General features: G+C 42.7%; 1 protein-coding gene across 4 annotated transcripts in view; it reads left to right on the top strand.

Annotated features, from left to right (window-relative positions):
* Positions 1 to 25,597, top strand: part of NRXN3 (neurexin 3) — a 1,763,013-nt gene that overhangs the window by 401,506 nt on the left and 1,335,910 nt on the right. Inside the window, exons 4-6 of one of the 4 annotated variants that reach the window (XM_068964455.1) lie at positions 17,244 to 17,537; positions 21,783 to 21,827; positions 23,680 to 23,841. In XM_068964455.1, the coding sequence (XP_068820556.1) occupies positions 17,244 to 17,537; positions 21,783 to 21,827; positions 23,680 to 23,841 (501 nt within the window). Of the gene's footprint in view, positions 1 to 17,235; positions 17,538 to 21,782; positions 21,828 to 23,679; positions 23,842 to 25,597 lie in introns of those variants that run through there. The other 3 variants (XM_068964453.1, XM_068964456.1, XM_068964454.1) reach the window with 3 other exon arrangements.

Genomic DNA, 25,597 nt, shown 5'->3' with positions numbered 1-25,597 from the left:
CCTCAACTGCTAACTCCTTTGGACAAATGCTGAACTGTGCGAGGCTTGTATAAAGAAGTAGAAAATGATTTTCAGAGTACCTTCCATCGCTAATGGCTAAATTTCACTTTACCAACTCTACCTGCAAGGTATCAGTGAGAAGCATATCCTTCCTTGGACATGGATGTGAAAACGTGTTAATTCCTTTTTCCCTCAGTGCCTTGAGGTAAACCCCAAATCATGGTTCTTGGGATTTATCCGTGTAGCCTGTCCATCAGGATATTCATGGTGAGCGTTTAAGGAAATGGTACACCTCTTCTGCAATGGAAAAAAAGAGAATAGATTGTATGAATAGTAATATCAGGTTGCAATAATTCTCTATGTTTTTTCAAAACCTGGTCACACTTTAGGATGACCCTGTTGGAGGATCCTCTCCACTTTAGCCTACCCTAGAAACGTGATAGGGCTCTTCTGTTTTCACTCTTGACCTCCCCACATGACTAGTGCTCTCAAAATGTGGTGTCTGAATCAGGTGAGCGACTTACAGGCTTCAGGTAACACACTGTCAACTCTCTTTCTTTGACTGTCAGTAATGATTACACGAGGCTTCCCAGGTGGCTCAGTGGTAAAGGATCCATCTGCCTGCACTGCAGGAGACCAGGTTTGATCATTGGGTTGGGAAAATCCCCTGGAGTAGGAAATGGCGATGCAGTCTAGTATACTTGCCTGGAGAATCCCATGGACAGAGGAGCCTGGCCGGCTCCAGTCCATGGGGTCCCAAAGAGTCAGAACTGCCTAAGAGACTAAACAGCAGTAACAATGATTGGATACAATGTGGGCTTTGGGTAGATAATGCCGAATGTGAAAGGTGTGTAATCCGGTTATATTGGTAGGTCTGCTGTCTGGCTATAGAAACCAGCAGGAGATGAATAAAACTTAGCTAGCTTGAGAGAGTCATCAAAGAGGGTTCCTATCCAAACTGGCTACACCTGATCTCAGGAGAAGGGCTTTTATCTAAAACCTGACCTTTTTTTTTTTTTTAATTGAAGTCTAGTTGGTGTATAGTATTACATCCATTATGGGCATACAATATAGTGATTTATAATTCTTAAAGGTTATGTTCCACTTAGTTATTGTGAAATACTGGCTGTGGTCCCTGTGCTGTATAATATAGTCTTGTAGCTTATTTTATACATAATTCTTTGTATCCGTTACCCCTCACCCTGAAATTGTCCCTCTTTAGTTCCTGCTCCCCACTGGTCACCACTCATTTGTCCTGTACATCTGTGAGTCAGCTTCTTTTAAAAAAAGATTTATTTATTATTTGGCTCCGCTGGGTCTTAGTTGGGATATTCAAATCTTTGATCTTCATTATCTCATGTGGTATGTCTAGCTGTGATATGTGAGATCTGCTACTGCTACTGCTAAGTTGCTTCAGTTGTGTCTGACCCTGTGCGACCCCATAGATGGCAGCCCACCAGACTTCCCCAGTCCCTGGGATTCTCCAGGCAAGAACACTGGAGTGGGTTGCCATTTGCATGAAAGTGAAAAGGTCTACTAAGGATGAAATCCAGGACCCTTACACTGAGTGTGCAGAGTCTTAGCCACTGGGCCCTCAGGGAAGTTCCTCTTTTTTTTTTTTTTTTTTGCTATATTCACTTAATTTGTTGTGTTTTTTTTTGATTCTACAAATAAGTGATGTCTTACAATTTGTCTGATTTATTTTACTTAGCATAATGCCCTCTACGTCCATCCATGTTGTTGGAAACGGCAAAATTTCATTCTTTTTTTATGACTGTGTAGTATTTATGTGTGCATGTAAATATATATGGGTGTGAATATATATACACACTTAGCAATGTAAGTATTGCTAAGTCCCTCCAACCATGTCTGACTCTGACTGTAGCCTCCCAGGTTCCTCTGTCCCTGGGATTCTCCAGGCAAGAACACTGGAGCGGGTTGCATTTCCTCCTCCATATTTGTGTGTGTGCATATGCGTGTACACACACACAGCATCTCCTTTATCCACACATCTTTTGATGGACACTTAGGCTGTTTCCATATTTTGGCAGTTGTAAATAATGCTGCTATGAACTTTGGAGTTCATGTATCTTTTTGTATTAGTGTTTTTAGGTTTTTTGGATATGTATACAGGAGAGGAATCACTGAGTCACGGTAGTTCTGTTTTTACTTTTTTGAGAAACTGCCATACCGTGCAAAACCTAACTCTTGTTGCAGTAGAGGAAGCAATGAGATTGAAGTTAGACCCAAGTCTACCTTCATTCTAAATGCCTTTCTTGTCAATTATTGTAATTGGATAGCCTTGAGTCTGTGAACCTCAGCCCCCACTTTGAAAACCACAAAGAATAGTACCTGAATAGATTATTGTGAAGATTGTGTTAAATGTCATGTGCATAATAGTTAAACCAGAGCTAAAGCCCCTGAAACACAGTAAGTTTCAAAGATGGTAGTTGTCTTCACCATCATCATTATCACCATCACGTTCAGCTCAGGGACTATGGACATTTTCTGGCATGTAAAACAGTGAGAATGCCTACTCTCTAAGGCATCGTAGGATTGAAAAAACAATATTTGCAAAGGGACTCTCACTATTCCAGGCACTTCGTAGAGGAGCAGTCAAGTTCTAGGTTCTTTCCTTCTCCTGTCTTTGATGACATCATACTTTTCTGTTTCATCTAACAGTGGGGCACTATTGCTGTTTTGTAAAGTGGTCCAGTGTCATTGAGGGGTGGTCCAGAGGCCCCCGTTGTTTGGGAACCCATGGTTAATTCCGAATCTCTGGACTGCAGGATATTTTGATGGTAATTTAAGTTGTGATAATGACGTTCTGCAGTCTGCCTGAGTCCCATGTTGATTTTCATTGATATAGTCCATCTGTCACGAGAGGATCACTCCTGAAGAGAGATAAGACCACATTTCTGGGCCTTTAAATCACAGAATGCGATTCAATCAGCTTCTTCTCAGACTTCAATTGCCACCATATCCAGATGCATCTTTGCTGATAGCTATATATGGGTGTCACCATATGAGGGACAGGGAAGCCTGGCGTGCTGCGATTCATGGGGTTGCAAAGAGTCGGACACGACTGAGCAACTGAACTGAACTGATGTCTGGCAGGAATGAGCCAGCAGTTCTACTTGTTTTTTGTTGGGTTTTTTTTCTTTGAGTCTTGGATGGTGTTTTTGTATGTCTTAAGTTTCCTCGCTTATCATTGTTCTGATTCATTCACTGACAAATTGTCAGAAGCCTTGATCAGCTGGGGATAATATGCAAATATGTCTGGGATAGCCTGTGTAGCCTCTTCATATCATAGTTGGATATCTACATCGTTACTGATTGTATCATAACCCATGGACGAAAGATGCCATTGATAAATCTTACCCATTAATTAATGTCTGAAGAGGATTACCATTTTGGTTTTATTGACATCATGTTGTTTAGTCACTAAGTCATGTCTGACTCTTTGAGAACCCATGGGTTGTAGCCCGCCAGGCTCCTCTGTCTGTGGGGTTTGCCAGGCAAGAATACTGGAGTGGGTTGCCATTTCCATCTCTTGGGGATCTTCCCGACCCAGGGATCAAACCTGCATTTTCTGCATTGCAGGCAGATTGTTCACTGCTGAGCCACCTGGGAAGCCCTTTTATCCACATCATAAGAACTGTAAATATCCATCATAAATGGCTACACAAGAAAACTAAACCAATTTGAGCATCTCTTTCAGAGTCTTATAATCTCAATTTTGTGTGCCGTTTCTAATAAGAAGTCAAATAATTTTTCCCTCCCTGTGAAACTTGAACACACTTCTGACTGTACCCTCTGGGCTCAGAGTCCAGCTGTTTGGCCCTGGAGCTTCAGTGAGCTTGCTGGAGTGATACAGCGTCTGTAAATGGTTTATGAATCATCTGACTTAGAAGGAAGGTTGCCATTTTAGATTCAGTGCATCAGAAGGGGATTTCCTTTTTATGCTTTCATAATTAAGGGCTGTTTTTTTTAGCATTTATGTATTTGCAGTGTTTCAAATTTAGAGAATTCTTACAATTTTCTCTGTCATTCTAATGATCTGTATTCATATCCCAGGATATGTGGTTCATACATCTAAATATGGAAAATCTACCCTTGTTGAGCAGATAGAGGTTACTATAAAAGCTGCAGAAGGATGCTTTACCAAATTAGATAATGTATATGAAAGTGGGTTGGAATATGTGACAGGGTGTGCAAATGTGTGTGTGCGCGCGTGTGTGCATGTACACGCATACACACGCACATGTATTTAAATTAGTTCATCTCCCACAGGAATACTGTTGACAGAGGCCTTTGCAAAATATACCCAACCCTCAGCAGGAGACAGCATCTAAAAGAAAGCATACAGTGTTTAGAGGTTGACCTTGGTGTGTATTTTGAATCTGCTTCATACTAGCTGTAGTGTTAAACATGTATTTCAGCCCTTGTGAATGTCAGTTTAGCCATCTGTGAAGTGGGGCTAATAAAACTTTATTTCATAGGGCTTCTATGAGAGTTAGATAAGGAACATACCAAGTATTCCAATAAAAAGGCTCTCCTTCCAGATGACATATGAACACACAGAAACGTTATTTCTATTAATAATACTTTGGTTCTGGTGGTTAGTGTTTTGAATTCTCGTAGCTCCAATCACCAAAAAAGTCTTGGTCAATTCTTGTCAGATACTATGTGTGTAGTGTTTGTTTATTTAGACTCTCTCTGTGTTAAAGCCTGGACCATAATATAAATTCAATGAATATTAATACCTGGCCTTTTTACACGATGGCAAAAAAAAAAATTATGCCTGTTAAAAAAGCTCTACTAATAGTCTGAGGTGAAGTAATGATGCAAATGAAATAAGCACATTATTCTAGTTCTATTTAGTTCAGTTTATAATTGAATTTGCAGTCACTGAAGATTTTCTCCTTTATTTAGGTTTCCTGAATTAAGTCACTGATTTGTAAGTCTGCCTGCATTTTAGAGAACCTTCCCTCTCCACCCTCTTTCAGCCTACCCCATCCTCATCCACCTTCAGGTTCACTAAAAACTAAACCCTTTTTATTCAGTTACACAGGACCCTGAGCATCGTCTGTCCCTTCCTGAGAGTCTTGGCATGGGACAGTTTTCAATTTTCTCAAGATCAGACCCCGTCTCCTACTGGAACCGGTGTTTCTACAGGAGGAAAAGGAAATTCACACTCAACATAAAAGAAGATGCAGCCCTTGTCTCCAGAATTTGTGCCTCTGCACTGGCATATTTCCGCAGTCTGTGTCTCTGAACGGGGTTTTAATCACCTTGGCTGGCGTGCTCAGCACTGAAAGCTTTAAGGGTACTGCAGAAATGGTAGATTAGCTACATTTAACAAAATAGAAAGTTTTCATTGTGCCATAAAAAGCCTTATTGATCTTGTCCAGGCATTGACTCCAGGGCCTTTTAACCAGCCATTCTGTCTAGACTTGCAGGCTAGCGCCCCCAGGGCTAACAAAGGAGGGCTGGGCTGCCTGCTGCCCTGGAAGGCCAAAGGGGTGGGCAAGGATTCAGGTTTCTCAGTGGGGATTTTCTTAAAGAACTAGAGTGATTTTATTCTCTTGTTGGGAGGCCTGTGCGGAGACTTGTCCCCCAGACCCCAGCTGGCTTTCTCTGCCCCCAGCATTGGCTGCGGGGGCCGTCACATGGCGGTAAATACAGGTGTCTTCTCTCCCCTCACTTCCATCAGCTTTTCCCTTCTTTCCTCCTAAGAAGCCAGGCTGAACCCTGGGATGCTGAGGCACTTCGCAGTGGGTCTTCAGGAGTGGGCAAGGCAGGAGGAGAACTGGTTACTTTAGCATTGCTGTGATCAGTTCAACTTCATTTCAATTCAGTCTTCATTTAACACATTTTGGGGTACATGGGAGATTTTGAAAAGCTATAAATATCTGCCACTCACAAAGATACTCTGGAGGAGTTGACATCTACCTGTAAATAGCCAAAGGATTGTTCAAGATTGATCTGGTGATTTAGGTATTTTATCAGAATCATCTGCAGGGATTTAACTTTTACAAAATGAATGCTTATATTTCAAACATAAAAGAGAACAGACCCTGTAGTAGAGGATATTATAAACACTGGCTTAGTTATCACCCATAGGGAACAAATCTTAATGTTTTGCCATTTTTGCTTTATGTCCTTTCATAAAGACAATCCTGTTGAATATCTCCCTGTTTCCCTTTCTTCTCTCCCTCCCCAGAAGTAAACGCTATGTGAAATTGATGGGTAGATTCTTTTCTATTTTTGTTGCATATGAATAGTGCTGTAATATATAATGATCAATGATCATTATGTGTGCATATGTGTGCATACATCAGTGGAAGTAAAGTTTATTGGCTACACACAGTTTATACTCATTATTTTCTGTTTATCCTGGGCTGAATGAAGGAAATATTTGGTAAAAGTCTTTAATACCTTGTATTGATTAATTCTTCCCTGTTGATCACCCAAATGAAGCTTGGCAGTCTCTCAGTATCCTTTAGTCATTTTGGACTAGTAACCATTTGAGTTCCTGAAATGTCTGTAGGAAATTTCACATAACACCAACTCATCTTATTTTTTTGTTTTGTTTTGTTTTTTTGATACTTAAAGGTGGAGAATTTCAGCAACAAGATGATTTAGATGTAGACTTATTAAGGTAGGAAATAGATTAGGTCATCTTCCAAGGTTTCTTCTGACATTACAGTGATGATTTATTATGGAGGACTTTTTACTTGTTTTCATCTTGAATGAAAAGAGAAATTTTACAGAAGTAAGTATTTTAAAATTTCATGTGAACTTAAAAACCCATGTATTGCTTCTACATATCTTAATGTCTGTTTGAATTTTCCCAAATTCTGTGAACTTTTTGTGATATTTATATTCCTCCCTGAACATTATGTTTGAATACAGTGAGTATTTAATTTAGTTAGCAATTAGGGTTAGTACCACTGTAAAAAAAAATCATTTTAGATGATCTGCTTCCTGTTCTGGGATCATTCTGGATGCATTTCATTGTTATTAATTTTGTTTTTATCAAAATTACAGTCTTCCATCCTCTTCTCTCCTCCTCTGTGTCCCTAGTAATTTTTTTTGTCCTCTTCAACTCTGTAGAATATAGTCTCACAATGAGATGTTAGGTACTCTGTACAGTTACCTTAGTTGTTGTGGAACTTTGAGAAAAGATGCTAGTTAAAAAAAATAAACACGCAGCTTATTCTTTGAGGGCTGGGCCAAGGGTGAATGGTTATGTAGCTCTGTGGATGTGTGTACTTTCTGTATTTTTTTATTCAAAAACATCAAAACTCAATCTAAAATTTATCTTCAAGTTTGTGACCCTGGTTAAATTTTCACCATTCTATTCACCCATGTCCTTGCTGTAAGTTCAAGAAATGCATCTTAGTAACACAGTGGCACAGAGCTGGCTTTAGTATTATTGATATAATCATCATATTTACTTATCATTGCCCTCATGCAGTTCCAGGTATGTCTGTTATCTTCGAAATTGGAGTGTGAAGTCATTCCAGGCACTGGTCATTTGAGGTGACAACTGACAACCATAGTGTCCTGAATTAATTGAGGAACAGACACAAGAGTGTCGCTGGCAGTCAGGTCAAGGATCCAGACGTTATTTCCAGTGCTGGGAGAGCTGGGTTAGAGAATGTGGCTTTGATCTGCGGTCCTACTGGGCCTCCTGGTAATTTTCCCCCTGAATTAAACTCAATCGCTCAGCCATAGGTTGAAGAGTTAGAAAACCCCAGGCCTTCCTTCTCATGTAGGGGCAGAGTCTACCTTGATAGATTTCACTGCATGGGAGAGCCTAGAGGGGAATGCATGATTATCTAAGGAGGGGCAGAGCTGAAGGAGAGAGAAAGACAAGTCATATGGAAATAGTGACCGCCGAATTAAGAAATATCGATCTATGGGCGTCAGACCGAGCAGACGATTGACTTCTCTCCTTGGAGGATTTGAATGGGTAAAGGAGAGAAGGTCCATGTGTCACTCCAAATGACTGCCTTCTGGAGAGTTGAGGGGAGGGGGATTCTTTCCTGAAGGCATGGGACAGGAAAATGGAGTTCCCTCTACAAGAGAGAGTGTGTTGTTGTGTTCAGTGATGGTCTGACCCACAATTAAAATGAGAAGCTGGTAGTGAAAGAAGTGTAAATACAGTTTAACTCATGTAGATCTGGTGGCTATGGGAAATAAAAGGCACAACATATCACATAAATTATTATCAGTGGGCCGGCAGGGAGATGCAGCACGGTTGCTTCAGGCCAGGGCCCCTCGGTCATCTCGTTCTCTCTTGGTGGTGTCTCCTGGATTCCTCTTTACCTCTCTAGGTGTTAGTCCGTCCGCTGGACCTGTGGATGCAACGCACTCATGAGCTGAAGCTCTCCTCTGCTGGTTCTCCAGCCCGGTGCCCCAGGAATATGACTCATAAGGCTCCTGCCTGCAGCTTGAGCTTCAACGTTCCTGCTACTCTACCCACACTAAATTTCTCACCATCCCCTGGGCACCCCATGCTTTTCTAGTGATCCTACCAGTGAATCCATTGTTTCTGTTAAGTAGAACGTCATCCCTTCTTTTGTATGGTGAACTCTTACTCATATGTCAAGACCTATATCACCTCTTAAATGTTTACGACACTTGTAATCACTTTTTTATATGTGCATTAACAATAACAACAGCAACAGCTAATGTATCTAGGGGTGGGGACTGGGCCGGAACTTTATCTGATTCATGTCTCACAGTGAAGCTATGAAATATGTACTGTGGTTTTTTTCATTCTGTAGACTAGGAAAGTAGGAATTAGAGAAGTTAAGTAGTAAGCTGAGGTTTCACAGAGTTAGGTAAATTCCAGGGCTGGCTGTAAAACCCAGGTCTGTCCATTTCAAAGCCTTATTTTTAAATTCCATGTTATCAAGTCCGCAATTCCCCTGCACTCTGAGCTACAGGAGGGTGCCCTGTTTAATGCGAGTTCATGGCAGGGTCTGGCATTCTAGTTTCTTCAGCTTTATAATTTCTCTTCTTCAGTAAAATGGAGGTGAATTATTCCTATTCACATGGTACCTCACCTGATGCATACTAAGTACCTGGAAATACTTATTCCTTGAATGAATAAACAGAAAATTTAGGTTTTATTATAATATAATTGAGAGCTATGAGGTCTTCAGGATGCTGTTAGCTTTCTAGTGATTTCAGTGAAGCGTGATTTTCCCAGCCATTCTTTTGTGGACTCGAGGCAGCTCCCCTCGCCAGGATCCTGGCTGTTTATTTTCCAGGTGACAACTTGATTTACTATTTTCCTTCTCGTCACTTTCAAGGAGCATCTGCAGGCTAGTGAGTGACCCAGGCAGCGTGGAAAAGTCCATTTATTTCTCTGCTGTATCTCTCCTACAGTCTGTGGAGAAGGATTAGAAATGGCCTCAGGAGGTCAGGTTTCCCGTGTGTGTTTTCATTTGTAGTGCAGGATTGCTCATAACAACACAATTTGCTGTCTGCTGGTGCACTCTGCTTTTAAAATACCTGTTTGGGGGGTGTGGCAGGTAAAGGGTTCATCGTTTGTCCTTGGTGGATGGCTCTGCAGTTTGGTCTATGCAAATGCTTTGGTTGGCCCTAAAATACATTGTAAGGGAAATGGGACTGAAAGAAGCAAGAGGGCAGTCACTTGTGCAGTCCTTGGTTTCCTTCTTACTCAGCATGTTCCTTCCCTAATTCTAGCAGGAGATGTCCTTGGGTGATGTCTAACAGAATTCCCTCTAGGAAGCAGATTTCTGCTTTTCCCTCATTTTTGCGGATATGGTCCTCTCATAGCCCAACCGCTACTTGGGTGTCTACACATAGCTTGTAAGAAGCCCTTAGAGGTGGAAGTTGTTCTGTATGTTGGATGCTTAGCAGGTTGCATGGAAAACAGAATTGTGTGTGAACAGACTCACACCCATCCACCTTAACTTGTTCCTTTGCCAGCAAATGACTCAGATGGGCATTTTCCCTCAGGGAGACTTTCAGATGGAGTGGAGACGCAGCCCCAATAGTAACGAGTAGAATGGTTGTGGAATCGTGGCCTTCTCAAGGAGTTTATTTCTGGTTTCTGTACCCCCCTGCTTTGGGCTCCTGCCTCTCCCATCCTCCTCAGGGCTTTTTCGCTTGGGTAGAATTGCGTGATGTGTTAGTTTCCAACATAAGACCCTGACACCTCTCATTGCAACTGCACCCACGGAGGAGGGACAAAACCCTGCTGAATCTGTGGATCAGAGGAACGGAGTCAGCATGTCAGCCTCAGGACCACCTCCCTTTGTCTGCCAGGGAGGGCAGCAGTCGCTCATATTGTGTTTTGTGGCTCATTAGCTCCAGGGTGGGCCAGGCCGGGATGGCCAGCTGGGGTTATCTTTGCATGACTGCAGAATAAAGTACCAGGCTGCTGCAGAGGCCTATTGAAGGATGAAGAATTCAAAAAGATGAGAGCAGGGTTTGTTTTTTTTTTTTGGAAAAACCTTTTATTTTATTTTGGGGTGCAGCCGATAAATAATGTTGCGATAGTTTCAGGTGAACAGCAAAGAGACTCAGACATACATATATCGGTATCCATTCTTCCCCCAAAACTCCCCTCCAGGCTACCACATACCACTGAGCAGAGTTCCATGGCTGTATGGTAGGACCTTGTTGGTTATCCATATTAAATATAGCAGTGTGTACCTGTCCATCCCAAACTCCCTAACTGTCCATTTTCCCCATCCTTCCCCTACCCCTCAGCAATCACTGTGAGTCTGTTTCTGTTTTGTAAGTTGGTTCGTATAATTTCATTTTAGATTCCACATATAAGGGATGCCATACAATATTTCTCCTCCTCCTCTGTCTGACTTAGTTCACTCAGTATGGCACTCTCTAAGTCCACCCATGTTTCTGAAAATGACATTATTTTATTCTTTTTAACGGCTGCATAATATTCCATTGCATGTCTGTGTACCTCATCGTCACCTATTCCTCTGTCAGTGGACACCTAGGCTGCATGGTTGTCTTGACTCTTGTAAACACTGCTTCGGTGAACGCAAGTGAAAGTGAGGTCACTCAGTCCTGTCCGACTCTTTCTGACCCCATGGACTGTAGCCTACCAGGCTCCTCTGTCCGTGGGATTTTCTAGGCAAGCATACTGGAGTGGGGTGCCAGTTCATTCTCCAGGGGATCTTTCTGACCCAGGGATTGAACCCCAGTCTCCTGCACTGCACGCAGATGCTTTACCCTCTGAGCCACCAGGGACGCCCTTCCTGGTGAACACTGGGGTGCAGGTAAAAGAGAAGAACAGTTTTGCCTGTGTCTCTGGAATCTGTCCTCAGAAAGCTGGCTGCTGTTTCTTTTTCTGGAACATGGCAGGTGCTCAGCTCGGGCCCAGTAGTTACAGCTGCCCCAAAGGGGCTGGCATTCTAACAGGCTCTCCTCAGTGGTATCTAAGCATTCCATTTCTAAGGCTCTTTCTCTGATGAGGGTGAAGAGTGTGGTCTCGGTCTGGCTTTTTCCAACCTGCTCCCACAGGGGATTCTGAGTTGAGCTGGCCCCGCTCCCGGATCCCCTGCTTGGGCCCCTGCTGCCTGGGTGCTCACCTGTCATTGTCAGCGGTTTTTCCTTTTGACAGAAGGGACTTCATGCAGTTGCAAGACATCAGATACAGGGTCAGGCACCTACTCCTCCGGGAATTTGAATTCCTGGCGAGGGTGGTGGTGGGCTATGGTGGCAAAAGTGATGGAATGAGAATCGAGAGTTCTGAGGTTTTGGAACTGCTCTAAATGCTTCCAAGTGCCTTGGGATAACCTATGTAAGCTGTGTGTCCCTCTTCCTTGCATTGGTGTAATCATAGCAAAGTAACCTCACAGACTGTTGAAGGAATACAAAGGATGATTAAGAAAGCATTTGGAAATATAGAATATTATTTAAAATGGTGAATAGAATCCCCCTTTACCCATTCCTGGGTTTCCCTGGTAGCTCAGATGATAAATAATCCACCTGCAGTGCAGGAGACCTGAGTTTGATCCCTGGGTCAGGAAGATCCTCTGGAGAAGGGAATGGCAACTCACTCCAGTACTCTTGCCTGGAGAATTCCATGGACAGAGGAGCTTGGTGGGCTACAGTCCATGGGATGGCAAAGAGTCGAACATGGCTGAGCGACAAACTTTCATTTTTCACTTTACCCGTTCTTGACCTGTTCTCACCCGAGCCCTTTCTTGCCCAGTGCTGTGTCCTTGCCCTCAGATTTTAACCTCTGGCCCTTGGCTTTCCATGGCTGCATTTGGATCTAAAGTAGCCAAACTTTGGCTTCTTCCTGTGGTCTCCAGGTTTTTAGAATCTCTGTCTCTCAAGTCCTTAGGTTGTCCCTTCTAGGAATCTTTGCTTCCATTCTTATCCAGTGAAATGCAAACCCCACTAGGCTATATCAACATTTGGGATGAAGCAGTTTCAGGCACCCCCTGGAAGAGTAGTTCAAATGTGTTTTCTTATTTTCACTGGGCCCTCTGCCTTCAGCTCTGATTTCTTTCCAGTTCACTCTCAACCCATCAGAAGCTGGATTGACTAATCTTATATTTAAAAAATGCAAATCAGACCCTCCATCCTCTCAGTAAAGTTAGGCATTGGTTCCTCAGGACCTTTAGAATAAAGTTCCTATTTCTTAATCTCACAACCTAAAACATCAAGCCATCAGTAACTACAGGCCCGATTCAACAGAGATACGTATTTCTTTACACTTAAGTTCCACAATAAAAAAAAAATGCTATTTTAATCTATTTTGGAATTTCTCAGAGAAATAGTTATTGATATATAAATCAGTAGTTGGATTTTTTGGGGGGAGAGAGTAGAAAACAGAACTGAGTAAATGCCTATGAATGCTATGTATATATCAGTCCTTGGATTAATAAGTCATTTGAAAGATCAGTGCTTTATATGTCTATACAAACTGATTCAAAACCTCAAGTTATACTTATCTTGATTGCATCTAGTGTTTAATCAATTGTACACTTACAAGTAATGGGCAAACGATTTGTTGTCATACAGGGTTGAGCTCTGCTTTTCATGCAGTGAGAGTAACATTTTTATTTTAACACTTATGCAACTGATTGTAAACTTTGGAGTGATAGAATCTAAATGAATCTGCACAGTCCATTAGCCATTTCAGCACCTACCCCCTTGCCAGGCTGTAGCTTTATGCTAAGCTATTGCATGCTGTGTGACATAATCCCCTGCATTCATTTTCTCTACCTATTTAGCCTGAATACATGCAAGGTGACTGCATTGTCTCTTCAACCTCCTTCTCGGTGTAAACACTCACTACAGAAAGCAGATTTGGGAAAAAAAAAAAAAGAAAGAAAGCAAGCAGATTTGGGGGCAGTATTACATCTTTCCAATGGAGAGTTTGGAGAATTTAATTGGCTTAGAACTGTGTTTGTCACTATTTGGGTTTGCACCCTTTAGTTATATTCACTATCAACTTAGTATGGTTTTCAAGGTGATAAGAAAGTGCTTGAGCTTTAGCCACTGGAAGGAAATTAAGACAGTTTGGGCTCTTAGGAGAAAAATGTCAGTTGTGAGAGTATACAAAGGAACAGTTTCTTCCAGGTCCTCAGTCTTTCTCCTGGCAAGCCCCTGGTTTGCTCTTTTAAAGACTGGGTCATGCAGTGCCAATGCCTCTCGTTCCTGTAACGATAAAGGGGAAAGGAGCCTATGAATTAAAAATGATATGATTTTGCTTATCTAGAATACGATCCAGGGGTAGCTTTCAGTGGTCTACTCTTCACTGACATGTGAAGGAGATACACGACATCTGGGGTGACATCCAGCCCAGAGAAAGGGTTAAACTGGGGAAATTCATCATTGAATGAAGAGAGTTAGAGCGTTGTGAACTGTTGCAGCAGTTTTCATTGTTGTTGTTGTTGTTTAGTAGCTAAGTCCTGTCCGACTCTTTCTGGCCTCATGGTCTCTAGCCCACCAGGCTCCACTGTCCATGGGATTTCCCAAGAAAGAATACTGGAGTGAGTTGCCATGTCCTTCTCCAGGGGATTTTCCCGACCCAGGGATTGAACCCACCTGTCTTACTTGCCAGGTTCTTTACCACTGAGCAGATATTTGCAAAGTAATATACTCTCAAGCATGCATACAATTTTCATTGATGAATTTGCATGGGTATTAGCATAAATATGTGTGTGGTTTGCATAGTTTTTTCTCTCATTTGTTTTATTTCTTATTTATTTACTGTGATGGCCTCTTAATGATGTCATTTTTCTCCTGTGGTCTTCTATATAAAATGAGCTCTTTAGTTTTAAATACACTGATTCCAGGAGGAAAAGAGAAACATTTCTTTTGGTGAGAAAGTGTGATTTACGTGGGGGTAGGAGGAATAGGTCTCTCGCTTAGTTTATTCAAGGTTTGGAGTGGTTTGTAAAGCAACACATGGCTCAGTGGAACCATTCCTTCCCTTTGAGCAGCAAAATAAGGTCAGGTGGTAAATCCAGAATGAAGGGCGAAAGGAAACTGATATTTGGAGAAAAGTTTAGAGGCAGCAGAAGCCCAGAGTAGGACAAACTGTCTGGTCTTGGGCAACTCACTTATTCCTAGTCATCAGTTTCTACTTTAATAAAAAAAAAGAATGTTTTAAATCAGGCAATCTCTAAAATCCTTTATAGCTCTAAAATTTATTATTTTGACAGACTCCTCGGTCTAATTATGTGAAAAATATTAAGTACCACATAGTCTATTAAATAAACCCTGGGGCCTTGCTGTTCTTTGTCAGGCCTTTCCCCTTTGAAGGGTACTCCATGATTAATTGAGGCTTCTCTTTATAAGCCCTCCTTTCCTTGCTCATTTATCTCAGTTCGCTGGGCACACAGGTATAACTTAAACATTTATAGAAAACACCCACCAATACACCATGTTGGGTGCCAAGGACAGGCATAGTAGTTGGTTGTGCGCACATTTGCGTTGTTAGGAAGAGAGCTTAGTGGAGATCACTGCATTGGATTTGCCATCTTTTGCTGTAAATCAGGGTCACCTCCAGTCTACTGTACAAAAGAGCTTGTCCGGTTGAATTCTGGCAAAACTATTTCTGCAGAAGTGGGAAGAAAGCTAATGAAAGTAGGGCACTGGGGGATTAGATGGATGGACCTGTTTCAAAGATGTAGTGCCAAATATCTACTCTGATTTTCGGGGGGGGGTCTCATTTTGGTAAAATACATCTGGCATGGGTTATGTGCTGAGTAGTGCTCACCACTTAGATGTGTAAGCAACACCACGGTCACTTAGAGGTGGACAAGTCCCTTTTGCTTATAGTAGTGTGTGTGCAAACAGAAATGTGCAGGTGTATACATATCCCTGAGGCCCTCTGGAAGATATAGGACACAATCTCTTTTTTCATTCTTTGGAGTGTGACATTGAGTTCACATTTTAATGATGTGGTGATGCTATGATGAACTTAATACTATATATTGGGTGGTCATCTCTTCACATTATGAAAGTGATGATTATCTCATGATAAGAAAATATTTATTTGGTTTTCCTTAAGGAGCTTACCAAGGGCTATGATGGTTGATAAGGATCTGAGTTAAGGTGGATTAGCTTTGGTTAGGTCTAGATGGAAAAATAGAATTTCCTCAACTTTACTTTGTAGCCCCCCCCTACCCTATCCCTCTTTAAAGGGAAACTGCATATCTAAATTTGTATTATCGCTCATTTGCTTTTATTGAGAGGTACTTTTGACCAACCCTGATACGAAGTTGTTGTATAGTGTCTACGTCGTATCCCACACTTTATGAGCCCATGAACTGTAGCCTACCAGAGTCCTCTGTCCATGGGATTTGCCAGGCAAGAATCCTGAAGCAAGTGGCCATTACCTTCTCCAGGGGATCTTCCCCACCCAGAGATTGAACTCTCGTCTCTTGCATTGGTAGGCAGACTCTTCACTGCTGGGCCACCAGGGAAGCCATCCACTCTAAGTGGGGTTGCCTGACGAGGACAAATGGGCGTGTGCATGCTGAGTGTCTAAGTTATAAATCAACAGATAATTAAATCAAATACTTTCTATCCTCTTGCCTAAAAAATAGATCCTCGAAACTACTCGGTTAAGCCAGGTTCACATGTAGCATTTCCAGATTGCTGGGAGTGCTGCTTCGGGAAATCTCCGCATAGGCAGAGCCTGCCCCTCTGGTGGGCTCTGTGGCCTTCACCCCTTCTCAGCTCCATCGCTCATCACAGGGGTCCGGTATAAATGCACATGGGTTCCTTCACCCACATGGCCAAGGTCTGCGTAGACCTGTACAAAGAGTCCCCAGGGCTAGTCCTCAGACCTTGAGGTATGTACACTGGCAAGCATGATTTGCCTTCAGAAAGTTGATCCAGGGAAGAGGCCAGCACAAGCCCTGGGAACACACTTGGGGCTCTTTCGGTAGCAAATTATAGTTCCCCAGTGTCTAGAATATGGTCTTGAAAGAGAGTCTGGGTCCCAGTGGGATACCATGTTGGCTCTGTGGACCCCTGGTCCTATGGAGAGATGTTCCATAGGACAGTCTGACCAGGCCACCTCAAAGACCTTCAGGGAGTGGTCCCTTGGAATAAAAGGGAGGCATTGCTGTCTAGTGTGATATCAAAGCATATTCTCAAAGTCCGTTCTGTTCCCTTTTCCTCATCTGCTCAGTCATTTCCTCAGGTTCAACCTCCTTTTTAGAAACCCAGTCCTGTTCCACTGGGCGCAGGACTGTACCGTGGAAACCAAACTCAGACACGTTACCGATGGATAGAAATTAGAGCCAAATCTTTCAGGGTAATTGATTTTTATTTATTGGCCAATAAAAGGTACCTGGAGCTAAAGAACGCTCTGTCAGAACAGTTAATTATCCATTCTAAACCAGCCCTTTTACAGGCATTGAAAAGCCGATATTGATGCAAAAGCAACATAAGCTTCACTTGACCGTTTTGCATGAATTTTCCCTTTAGTTTCTTCTCGGGGAAAATTTGAAGGCAAGGCAGCAAGCCTTCCTGCATCATCGTTTTAGTCTTCTGCCCTTGTGTGAACCCACAGCTTCTCTGCTAGTTCCCCTGGTCCTTAGATACAATCCTGTGGAAGAAGTGTTGTCCTGGCATCAGGCCCCTGGCAGGGCCAGTGCCCTGTAGGTGTGCGTGCCCTCTTTGGTATTTGCGAAGACCAGGCTCCTGCCAGTCCAGTGCTGACCGCTCTCCCCTTTCCTTTCCCTGCAGCTCGAGAGGAGAATGTGGCCACTTTCCGAGGCTCAGAGTACCTGTGCTACGACCTGTCTCAGAACCCGATCCAGAGCAGCAGTGATGAGATCACTCTGTCCTTTAAGACCTGGCAGCGGAATGGCCTTATCCTGCACACGGGCAAGTCGGCTGACTATGTCAACCTGGCTCTGAAGGATGGCGCGGTCTCCTTGGTCATTAACCTGGGGTCCGGGGCCTTTGAGGCCATTGTGGAGCCAGTGAATGGAAAATTCAATGACAACGCCTGGCATGATGTCAAAGTGACACGCAACCTCCGGCAGGTAATGGCTGAGGGCAGAGAGTGCCCGGAGGCTCCTCTTAGGGGGCTGGGGAGGGAGCGTGAAGTAGGTGATGGGTTAGGTTCCATGGAGAAGGGTAGAGGTACCATATGGGTGTGCATTTGCCAAGCTTTCTCCCAGCCTTTACAATTTCACAAGGATAATGATTAAAATATATTTCTCCTCTTACTTCAATTCTCCATGTGTGCTTGTTATTTAAGAAAAAAAATTCAGTTGTATAGATAATAAAAGTTATAAATACTTTTCTTTTATTCTGCTTTCTTTTTTTTATCATCTTCTTGATTACATTTGTACCTTGTATTATTGTTAAATTCAGTTAGGGACAGCATTTTATTTCTATAGCTTGGTAGATTTTCCTCTTTCTTTGAATGTATGTTTTGTTTTTTAAGTAAGTTAGCCATTGCCACGATGCCATAATTTTAATTTCTTCCAGAGAAAGATTTTCTTTTTCTCTTCCTTTTGATTTACCAGCCCCTCACCAATTTTTTTATATAAATTTATATATTTTAATTGAAGGTTAATTACTTTACAATGTTGCAAAGTAATTCACCAATATTTTTATTCTTTAATTTATTCTTTTGGTTGTTGTGTTAACCTCTAGCTTTGGAGGGAATTAGCTGGAATCTTTCTGAATTCCTTTGTTTCTCTGTTCCTTGCTGCTACTTTATTGCCCCTTTCTCTACCTCCGAGACTCTTCAGTTGACTAGGAGGCCTGGAAAGTGGAAGGACCCACATTAAAAAGTCAACTTTGGAGCAGCCTTTCCTGGTTCTGTACGTGCTTGAGAACTCCCATCGCTTGCTGATGCTAAGCAGGCAACTCCGTCAGGTGACAACACTCTCAGAAAACCTTAGCCAAGTAAAGTTGTTTACTGTTCATAACTAATAATAATAAAACGACAGCAACAATAATAATATTTCACCAGCCCACATCAGGAAAAGATTAAAATCACTTCCTGTAAAAGTCAAGGTCTGTCCTGAGACTGCCTTTTCCAGGTTCTGTTTTTTCTTCTTGTGAATTTGTCATTAAACCCAGTTGGACAGCATTCATCCTTTATTAATCAGAAAGCATTATGTAAATTTCAAGAAGGTGCTTATCAAATTTTCTTCTGCAGTATGATTGATTTAATGCCTTCTGTAAACATGAAGGCATAAGAAGTGACAGGTATTTGCATATATTTTCTGTTTGATAAAAATGTAACTCCTTCATAACACTAAATAAATGGAGAAGGCCCACCCACAGCAGAAACATACAATTTTCGAAACACCCATTTCCACACTTAAGCATGTCAGGGAAGCCGCAGGTTGGCTATTTTATTTTATCTATGGTGCAGTTGCCAAATCGTAAGAGTCCCCAGACATCCTAATACACATAGATCGAATATTTTGGAATTACCATTTAATATTTCTCCTGCAAGGCCAAAGAATTCTATTGCTGACATTTTCTCTCATCGTTCCCCACCTGCACTTACAGGGGAGACCCTCTCAGCTGCCAAGAGAGCCCAAGTGAAATGTCCATTCGCTAACATATAAGGGCTTGAAATGTTTGAGTTGCAGAGACTAGACCAAAAAGTGAAATAGGACCTATTGTTGGTTTCCACTGGCCGGTACACAGTAACGCCCTTCTGGCATCAGTCAGTGGAGGGGGAGATTTTCCTGTCCTGGGCAACAGAATCCGGTTGTATTTCTCACCAGCTGCTCTGCTTCTGTATCTCTCTCCCACCCCGCATGCTTCCTTGCCATTCTAGAATGATTTCAAAGAGCCAGAAAAGGCCCACTTTCATTTCTACTAAAAACACTTCTCTCAAATAGAGTTGGGCCCTAATTCAGTCCTTTACACTGAAATGGGGACAGACCAGACTGTGATTCAAATATGGGTTGTGCTCTTTGAGTCTCAATAAGCAGAGAAAAGCCACGCTGGAGGGTTTCTCTTCCAAGTTCTGAGCCCCAGCTCTACTCTGTGCCCTTGGACAAGCCATTTAACCTTCCCACTCCAATTTCCATTTGCGAGATGTTGATTACAACCCTCCCCAGCCATGTGTGGTGGCTAAATATGCAAAGCACCTTATGTTCCAGGAGGGTTATGAGCTCATCTGTGGTCTGGGTGCTAGACTCGCTGGGACACGCACATGATTTACAGGCCGCGCGTTCTGTCCGAAGGTGATTGCCTCTGTCTGTCCCTAAGGATGCAGCTAAGAAGAGCTCTCAAGACAAGGCTAGTGAGGCTGGAGGGTGTTGGGGGCATTTCTTGGCAGAGGGAGCATGAATCTTTTTGATAAAGTGCACCTAAATTCAGACCTCGCTGAAATTTGGACTGAATTTTGCATCCAAATGCAATTTATTGAAAGAGGAAATACCTCAGAAAAGCAGAGTTGACTTTGCAAATAGAATCCTTTCAGCCCTGAGTCATCTCAGATGATTATTTTTCCCATAAAATACACTTATAACAACTTTTTGAGTTCCCTAGGATACGTTTGAAGGAGTGGGAAGCCCTCGTCTATTTCAATTAAATGTAATCACTTCATGAATATTTGATAAGCTGATGGCAGCCATATCTGCTTTTTTTGTAAGGGTGAATGGCTTATGTGGTAAAGGTTGACCTGAGGAAATTTTACTGGAATTTCCTTACCAAATGGAGCAGAGCTTTTTCCCATTCTTCCTTCTTGGTCATCTACTCGTGGTTCTGCTTTGGGGCTAAAGTCAGTCAGTGAAAGTGTTGTTTGCTCAGTAGCTTTTAGGTTAAGTCAGGGCCAAATTCAGGTTTCCCAGGTGGTCCCTAGTAGTGAAGAACCCGCCAACCAATACAGGAGCTATAAGGGATGGAGATTTGATCCCTGGGAAGATCCCCTGAAGGACGAAATGGCAACCCACTCCAGTATTCTTGCCTGGAGAACCCCATGGACAGAGGAGCCTGCCAGGCTACAGTCCATAGGGTTGCAAGGAGCTGGACACAACTAAAGCGACTTAGCGCACAGGGCCAAATTCAGGTACTTGATTGAGGGTTCTGAGTAATGGAAGAGAATATGGATTATTTGTTCCAAACCATCACCAGGATTAGCACCCAAGGTAGTACGGAGTTTTTGTGGGTTTTTTTTTGCTTTGGTTTGGTTTTTGGTCCATGACCTTGAGTCCAAGGTCATGACCATCACAGGACTTGCTTGACCTCGATATGCCACTTTAATCAAACCTCAAGCATAAAACTGAGTTACCCACCTTTAACTACTCTAGCCTCCCAGCTCAGGGTGCACTGGCAATTTAACATTTGAAAGCTGTGAAGAAGAGACTAATCATAGGGCTTCTGTAATCACGTTTAACCTGCCAGTCCTCTCTGCTACCCATGCAAGAAATTGCTTCAAAGCTTGAAAGGCATTCCTAACGAGGAATGAGGGGAGCACGATGCCAACAGTAGGCATTCCAGCAGAATACACCAAATAATGGCATCACTGGATAATGATGAAGACTCGAACTATTTTGACACATTCTAACGACACAGTTACTCTAACCCAAGAGGGCAGGAAAGAGAAGAAAGTTCCCCTCCTGCCTCACAAAGGCACCCCAAGTCAAGGCAGTTGTGGATCTTTAATTTACCTCTGGAAATGCAGAGTGAGCTACATTATATGGCCTTCATCTGCCCGATGTGAACCGGAAACATTCTAAGCTCTTTTTGTTCTTGGAGAAAGTCATGATCGTCTATGCATGTAGTCAGAGTCAGATGTGAAAAATAAAAAATCCCCAAAGGACGGGTATTTCAGCTCTATTTATCGATTTACCGAAGTTCAATGATAAACTTTGGGGGTCTTTTCTTTCAGGAGAGGTGGATTGTATATGTGCTGAGGGTGGGAAGGGCGTGGGGGCAGTGTTCATTCAGAAGAGCCCTTGGAAAGTAAGTATGATGCTAATTCCGACCTGGGTGAGGTCCGATCTGGTGGTGGTTTGGAGAAGCGGGGAGTTTCGGACGACAAGGTGGGCTGCAGCTCCTTGCCTGGCTGCGAGCCGGGCGCCAAGGTTTTCCATAGAGTCCTGGTCTCATTGTCTTACCCCACTCTCTCTTTCTGTGTTGGGTGCCTTTTTTTTGAAAAACTAACCCAAGATCATTCATGCAATGTGTCATTTTACTAACCGACTAATGTACTAACACCCTAACGACTCATCTTTGTTTTTAGTTTTTTTAATTAACAATCGTTCTGTTCACAATTTTTTAATTTCCTTTCTTCCCCCTTTTCCGCAAAGCACTCAGGCATCGGACACGCTATGGTAAACAAACTACATTGTCTGGTAGATATCATTCTTATTGTCTCTTTTTTTGGGTTTGCCGTGTGTTGCCCCCCTTTTCCTCCCCAAACCCCCCTTTTATCCTCTTTAGACTTGTTTCTTTTAAAAAATTTTTTGTTGGTGGTGTTGAATGAAATACAAGCCCTTCTTTTTCTTTAAAAAGAAAATGGAAGGGGACGCACCTGTCCTGACAACATTTGGATGACTTTGGTCGGGACAGTTTCCTTTTCTCCACTATTTTTTTTTTTCTAAAAAAAATTTTTTTAAAGAAATATTCTTTGTTTAGCTAAATTCATTTTGTTTTCTTATTTTGCAACTTCTAAGTTACAGACTAGGGGCAACTGAGATTTCTGGTGAGGACTTTCTTCTCTCCGTGTCTTCCTACCCCCTCACTCTTCCAACTTTCTTCCTCCCCCCAATCCCCAAACTCCTGAATCCCCCTTTTTTCTTTCCCTTTTGTGTGGCCGTGGCTGCCACAGGTGATCTGGGGAGGAAAGTACTCTGCTTCCTGTGTTCTTCCTTTCCCTTCTTGCTCCTTACTTCCCACCTCGGCCAAAGGGAGCTCCGCCAATTGTGTGCTCCATACAAACTCTGCATGGCATGTTCCTGTCTCGTGAATTCCCCATTAGCATCAGAACCTGTCTCCTCATTTTCCTCCTCGCCACTAACAACCTACCAGTCATCAAGCCTACACTGCTTTCTTTTCTCTCTCTCTCTCTCTCTCTCTCTTTTTTTTTGTCTCCACCCTTCTTTGTTCTCCTCTCATCCTTCATATATTTTGGGGTTGGGTTTGGACTTTTTCTTTTCTTTTTTTTGTTAGTAAGGGAGGTGGCAGGCACGGGAAAGATGACCCTTTGGTGCTGAGTGTGTTTTCTTTCCTCACTTCCATCTTGTTTTCTGGTTGATTTAGTGCATGTAGGTGTGAAGTGGATTTTGGTTCTTTCCTTTCGTTCTCTGCACCCGGTCCCATGCCCTTTCTTTCTGTTCTTCTGCCTTCTCTCTTGGCTCCAGATAAGTTCCGCATGGGTGTGTCAGCGAATGGTGTGTGCACGCTTTGGGGCCTCTTCTTTTCTCTGCACCCTCTGCTCCTTTCATGGATGTTGGGTGTATGGGTGCTGTTTCTTTCTGGTGGGCATTATTATTTATTTATTTGGCTCTTCTGCCTCATCATTCCTTTCTTTTTGTTAGCATTGCCTTTTTGGTTTGGGTCATTTCTTCCCTGCGTGGTGGTGATGGCAGTCAAGGGAGGACAGGGGTTGATGTCCTGGGTAGTCCACAGCATGTATCACCCATGACTCATCAAACTCAAGACCCTTTTCCTTCCCTCCCTGAATGCATGTTTGTCAGTGTGGTGTGAGCCCAAAAGGAAACAAATTTAAAAAAAAGAAAAAGAAAAGAAAAAAAGAAACAAAAACCATCAACAACCAAAGGCCAACCCCCTAACAAACCCCATCGTCTAACGTCTCCTTCGCTGTTTCTCACGACCACCGTAAATTACAGTCATTCAAAAATAAGCCATCATTCTACCAATGAACCGAGACAAGTGATGTCGTCTGAGGATAGTTCCATTTTCTAGCCTGACTGAAGAGGGCATTGGGCAGAGCGAGCCGCTCAGCTTGGCAGTTCTGAGAAACTCTCCTGGGAGTCTGCAGGTGAACGCCAGAGGCTTGGGCCACGGGGAGGCAGACCAGAAAATGGAACTTGGCTGCACATATCAAAATCAAACCAAAATTAGAAAGAATACCTCACCCAAATCTTAATGAAAGTGATGCCACAGGTAGGGCAAGCCCCCGGATTGTGACAGGACCTTAAGGTCATTGTTGGGATTTCTTTTGTCCCTGTGTCCCTCCACCAGGTGACCATCTCTGTGGATGGGATCCTTACCACGACAGGCTACACTCAAGAGGACTACACCATGCTGGGCTCAGATGACTTCTTCTACGTGGGAGGAAGCCCAAGTACCGCTGACTTGCCAGGCTCCCCCGTCAGCAACAACTTCATGGGCTGCCTTAAAGAGGTGAGTTCACCCATTCTGACTGTCTAAGCACAAATGAAATTTCTGGTTCAATGACTCAATCTGTCCTCTGATCTATGAGGTCAAAAGTTGTAGCAGAAAAGACTCTGGACTTGGAAGTGGAGGCTCCAGGTTTTGATCCCAGCTTGGACCGGTTATAGGACCATGGGTTTGCCACTTAAATACCCTGTGATTCTGTATGCTTATCTATCTAATGAATCACCTGATCCCTACAGGTAGCTGTGTTTCATAAATGAAATTAAATAACTCAGATGAAAGGATTTTGAAGTCAGAACGATATAGACCTGTGTAAAGTTTGATTTTGTACTTTCGACTCGGCAAATCAGGAAGCCTTAGCTAAAAGTGGCTCCATTTACAGTTGTGTGTCTTGTCTAAAACATAACATATGTATTACTTTACCTTTGCTGAGCTTGGTGTTCCTAGAGTCTTATTATTTGAGATGAAGAAAAATTCTCAGAATGTAATATTAAGGCCCCGAAAACTGGTTTTTCCTTTTTTTTTTCCTCCTGGAGAGCTAGCTAGCTGTGAGAAAGCAGTGGGGTTTTGCCATTACTCATTTATTACTATTGTAGCTGATATGTTGAGACCTCTGTCTGAGAGCAAGGGAGCTTGAGTCGAGTGTAAGTTCAATCTCTAAGGTCAATTGTTGAGGCAAAAGGAATCAGACTTGATTTGCTGGATTCGTTCAGCAAACAGTGTCATCAGCACAGTGCACTGCACTTTTTTTGTTTAATCTAAGCTAAGCTTGATTGCCTAAGATATCTATACCATTCCCCTGGGGAAATTCCTTGAGAAGCTAACAGTGTTCTTTCTTGTAAATAAAGATCCCTTGTGACATGTTATGAATCTCCTCTCGGGGCACATGTTTCATTCTTATTCTGGTTACTTGAAATCGGTTGCATATTAGTCACGTATGAGACAGCATCATGCATGGATTCACTCATGCCACTCAGCTGTGAGCTGTGTCTAGACAGGAGTTGCGTCTGTCATGCGTGGCATAGAGCAAGTCCATAATAAGTATGCATTGAATGGATGCGCTTATCAAATAATCATCATTGGGTACCTTTTTTTTTTTGGCTATTACTAAATATAAAGGCTTTTTGTAAACCATGATCTGCATATTTGAGGAATTTATAATGTGGGAAAGGAGATGAAATTTCTAAGGAAACAGTTACAGTTCAGGACACTGTGTGTACAGTGCCACAGATGAAATGCTCTAACTGAGTAGAGGAAGCAGATACATTTTAGGTGGGAGTCAGCATTGGAGAAGAAATGATGTTTGAGCTGGGCCTTGCTGCAATAAACCATGTGTACATTGAGAGGAAGGGGTAAGACAGAAACGTGACAAAGGAGGGGAAAATCCAAGTACAGCTGCGTATTGTTCTTGGTCTGAAGGAAAAATGACAGGGGAGAACTCATAGTGTGTTCTCCTCTCTGCTGGACATGATCTAGCCTTCTGCTCACCACGGGGACCACACAGGTCATTCCTGTCAGAATTGCAGTAGACAGCACGCTTCTTCCCTGGGATTTACTCCCATCTGAATAGGATAAAGGTATAAACTTCTCAGTGACTAATGAACCTTGAAAGAGTCTTAAACACTGTTAAATTACACACCATTGGAATTGCCCTCTCATCAGAAATAGATGGGTATGTTCTGTTTCCTCGTTGGTGGCTCAGGAATGAATGAGGCATTGAGTACTGTGCAGAGGGCATCAGTTTATGTAGTGAAACAGCCCT

The sequence above is a fragment of the Capricornis sumatraensis genome, chromosome 2, assembly GCF_032405125.1.
Source record: "Capricornis sumatraensis isolate serow.1 chromosome 2, serow.2, whole genome shotgun sequence".
In the NCBI taxonomy this organism is placed as follows: Eukaryota; Metazoa; Chordata; class Mammalia; order Artiodactyla; family Bovidae; genus Capricornis; species Capricornis sumatraensis.
Note: the sequence above shows the minus strand (reverse complement) of the source record. Positions and strands in the feature narration are given on the sequence as shown.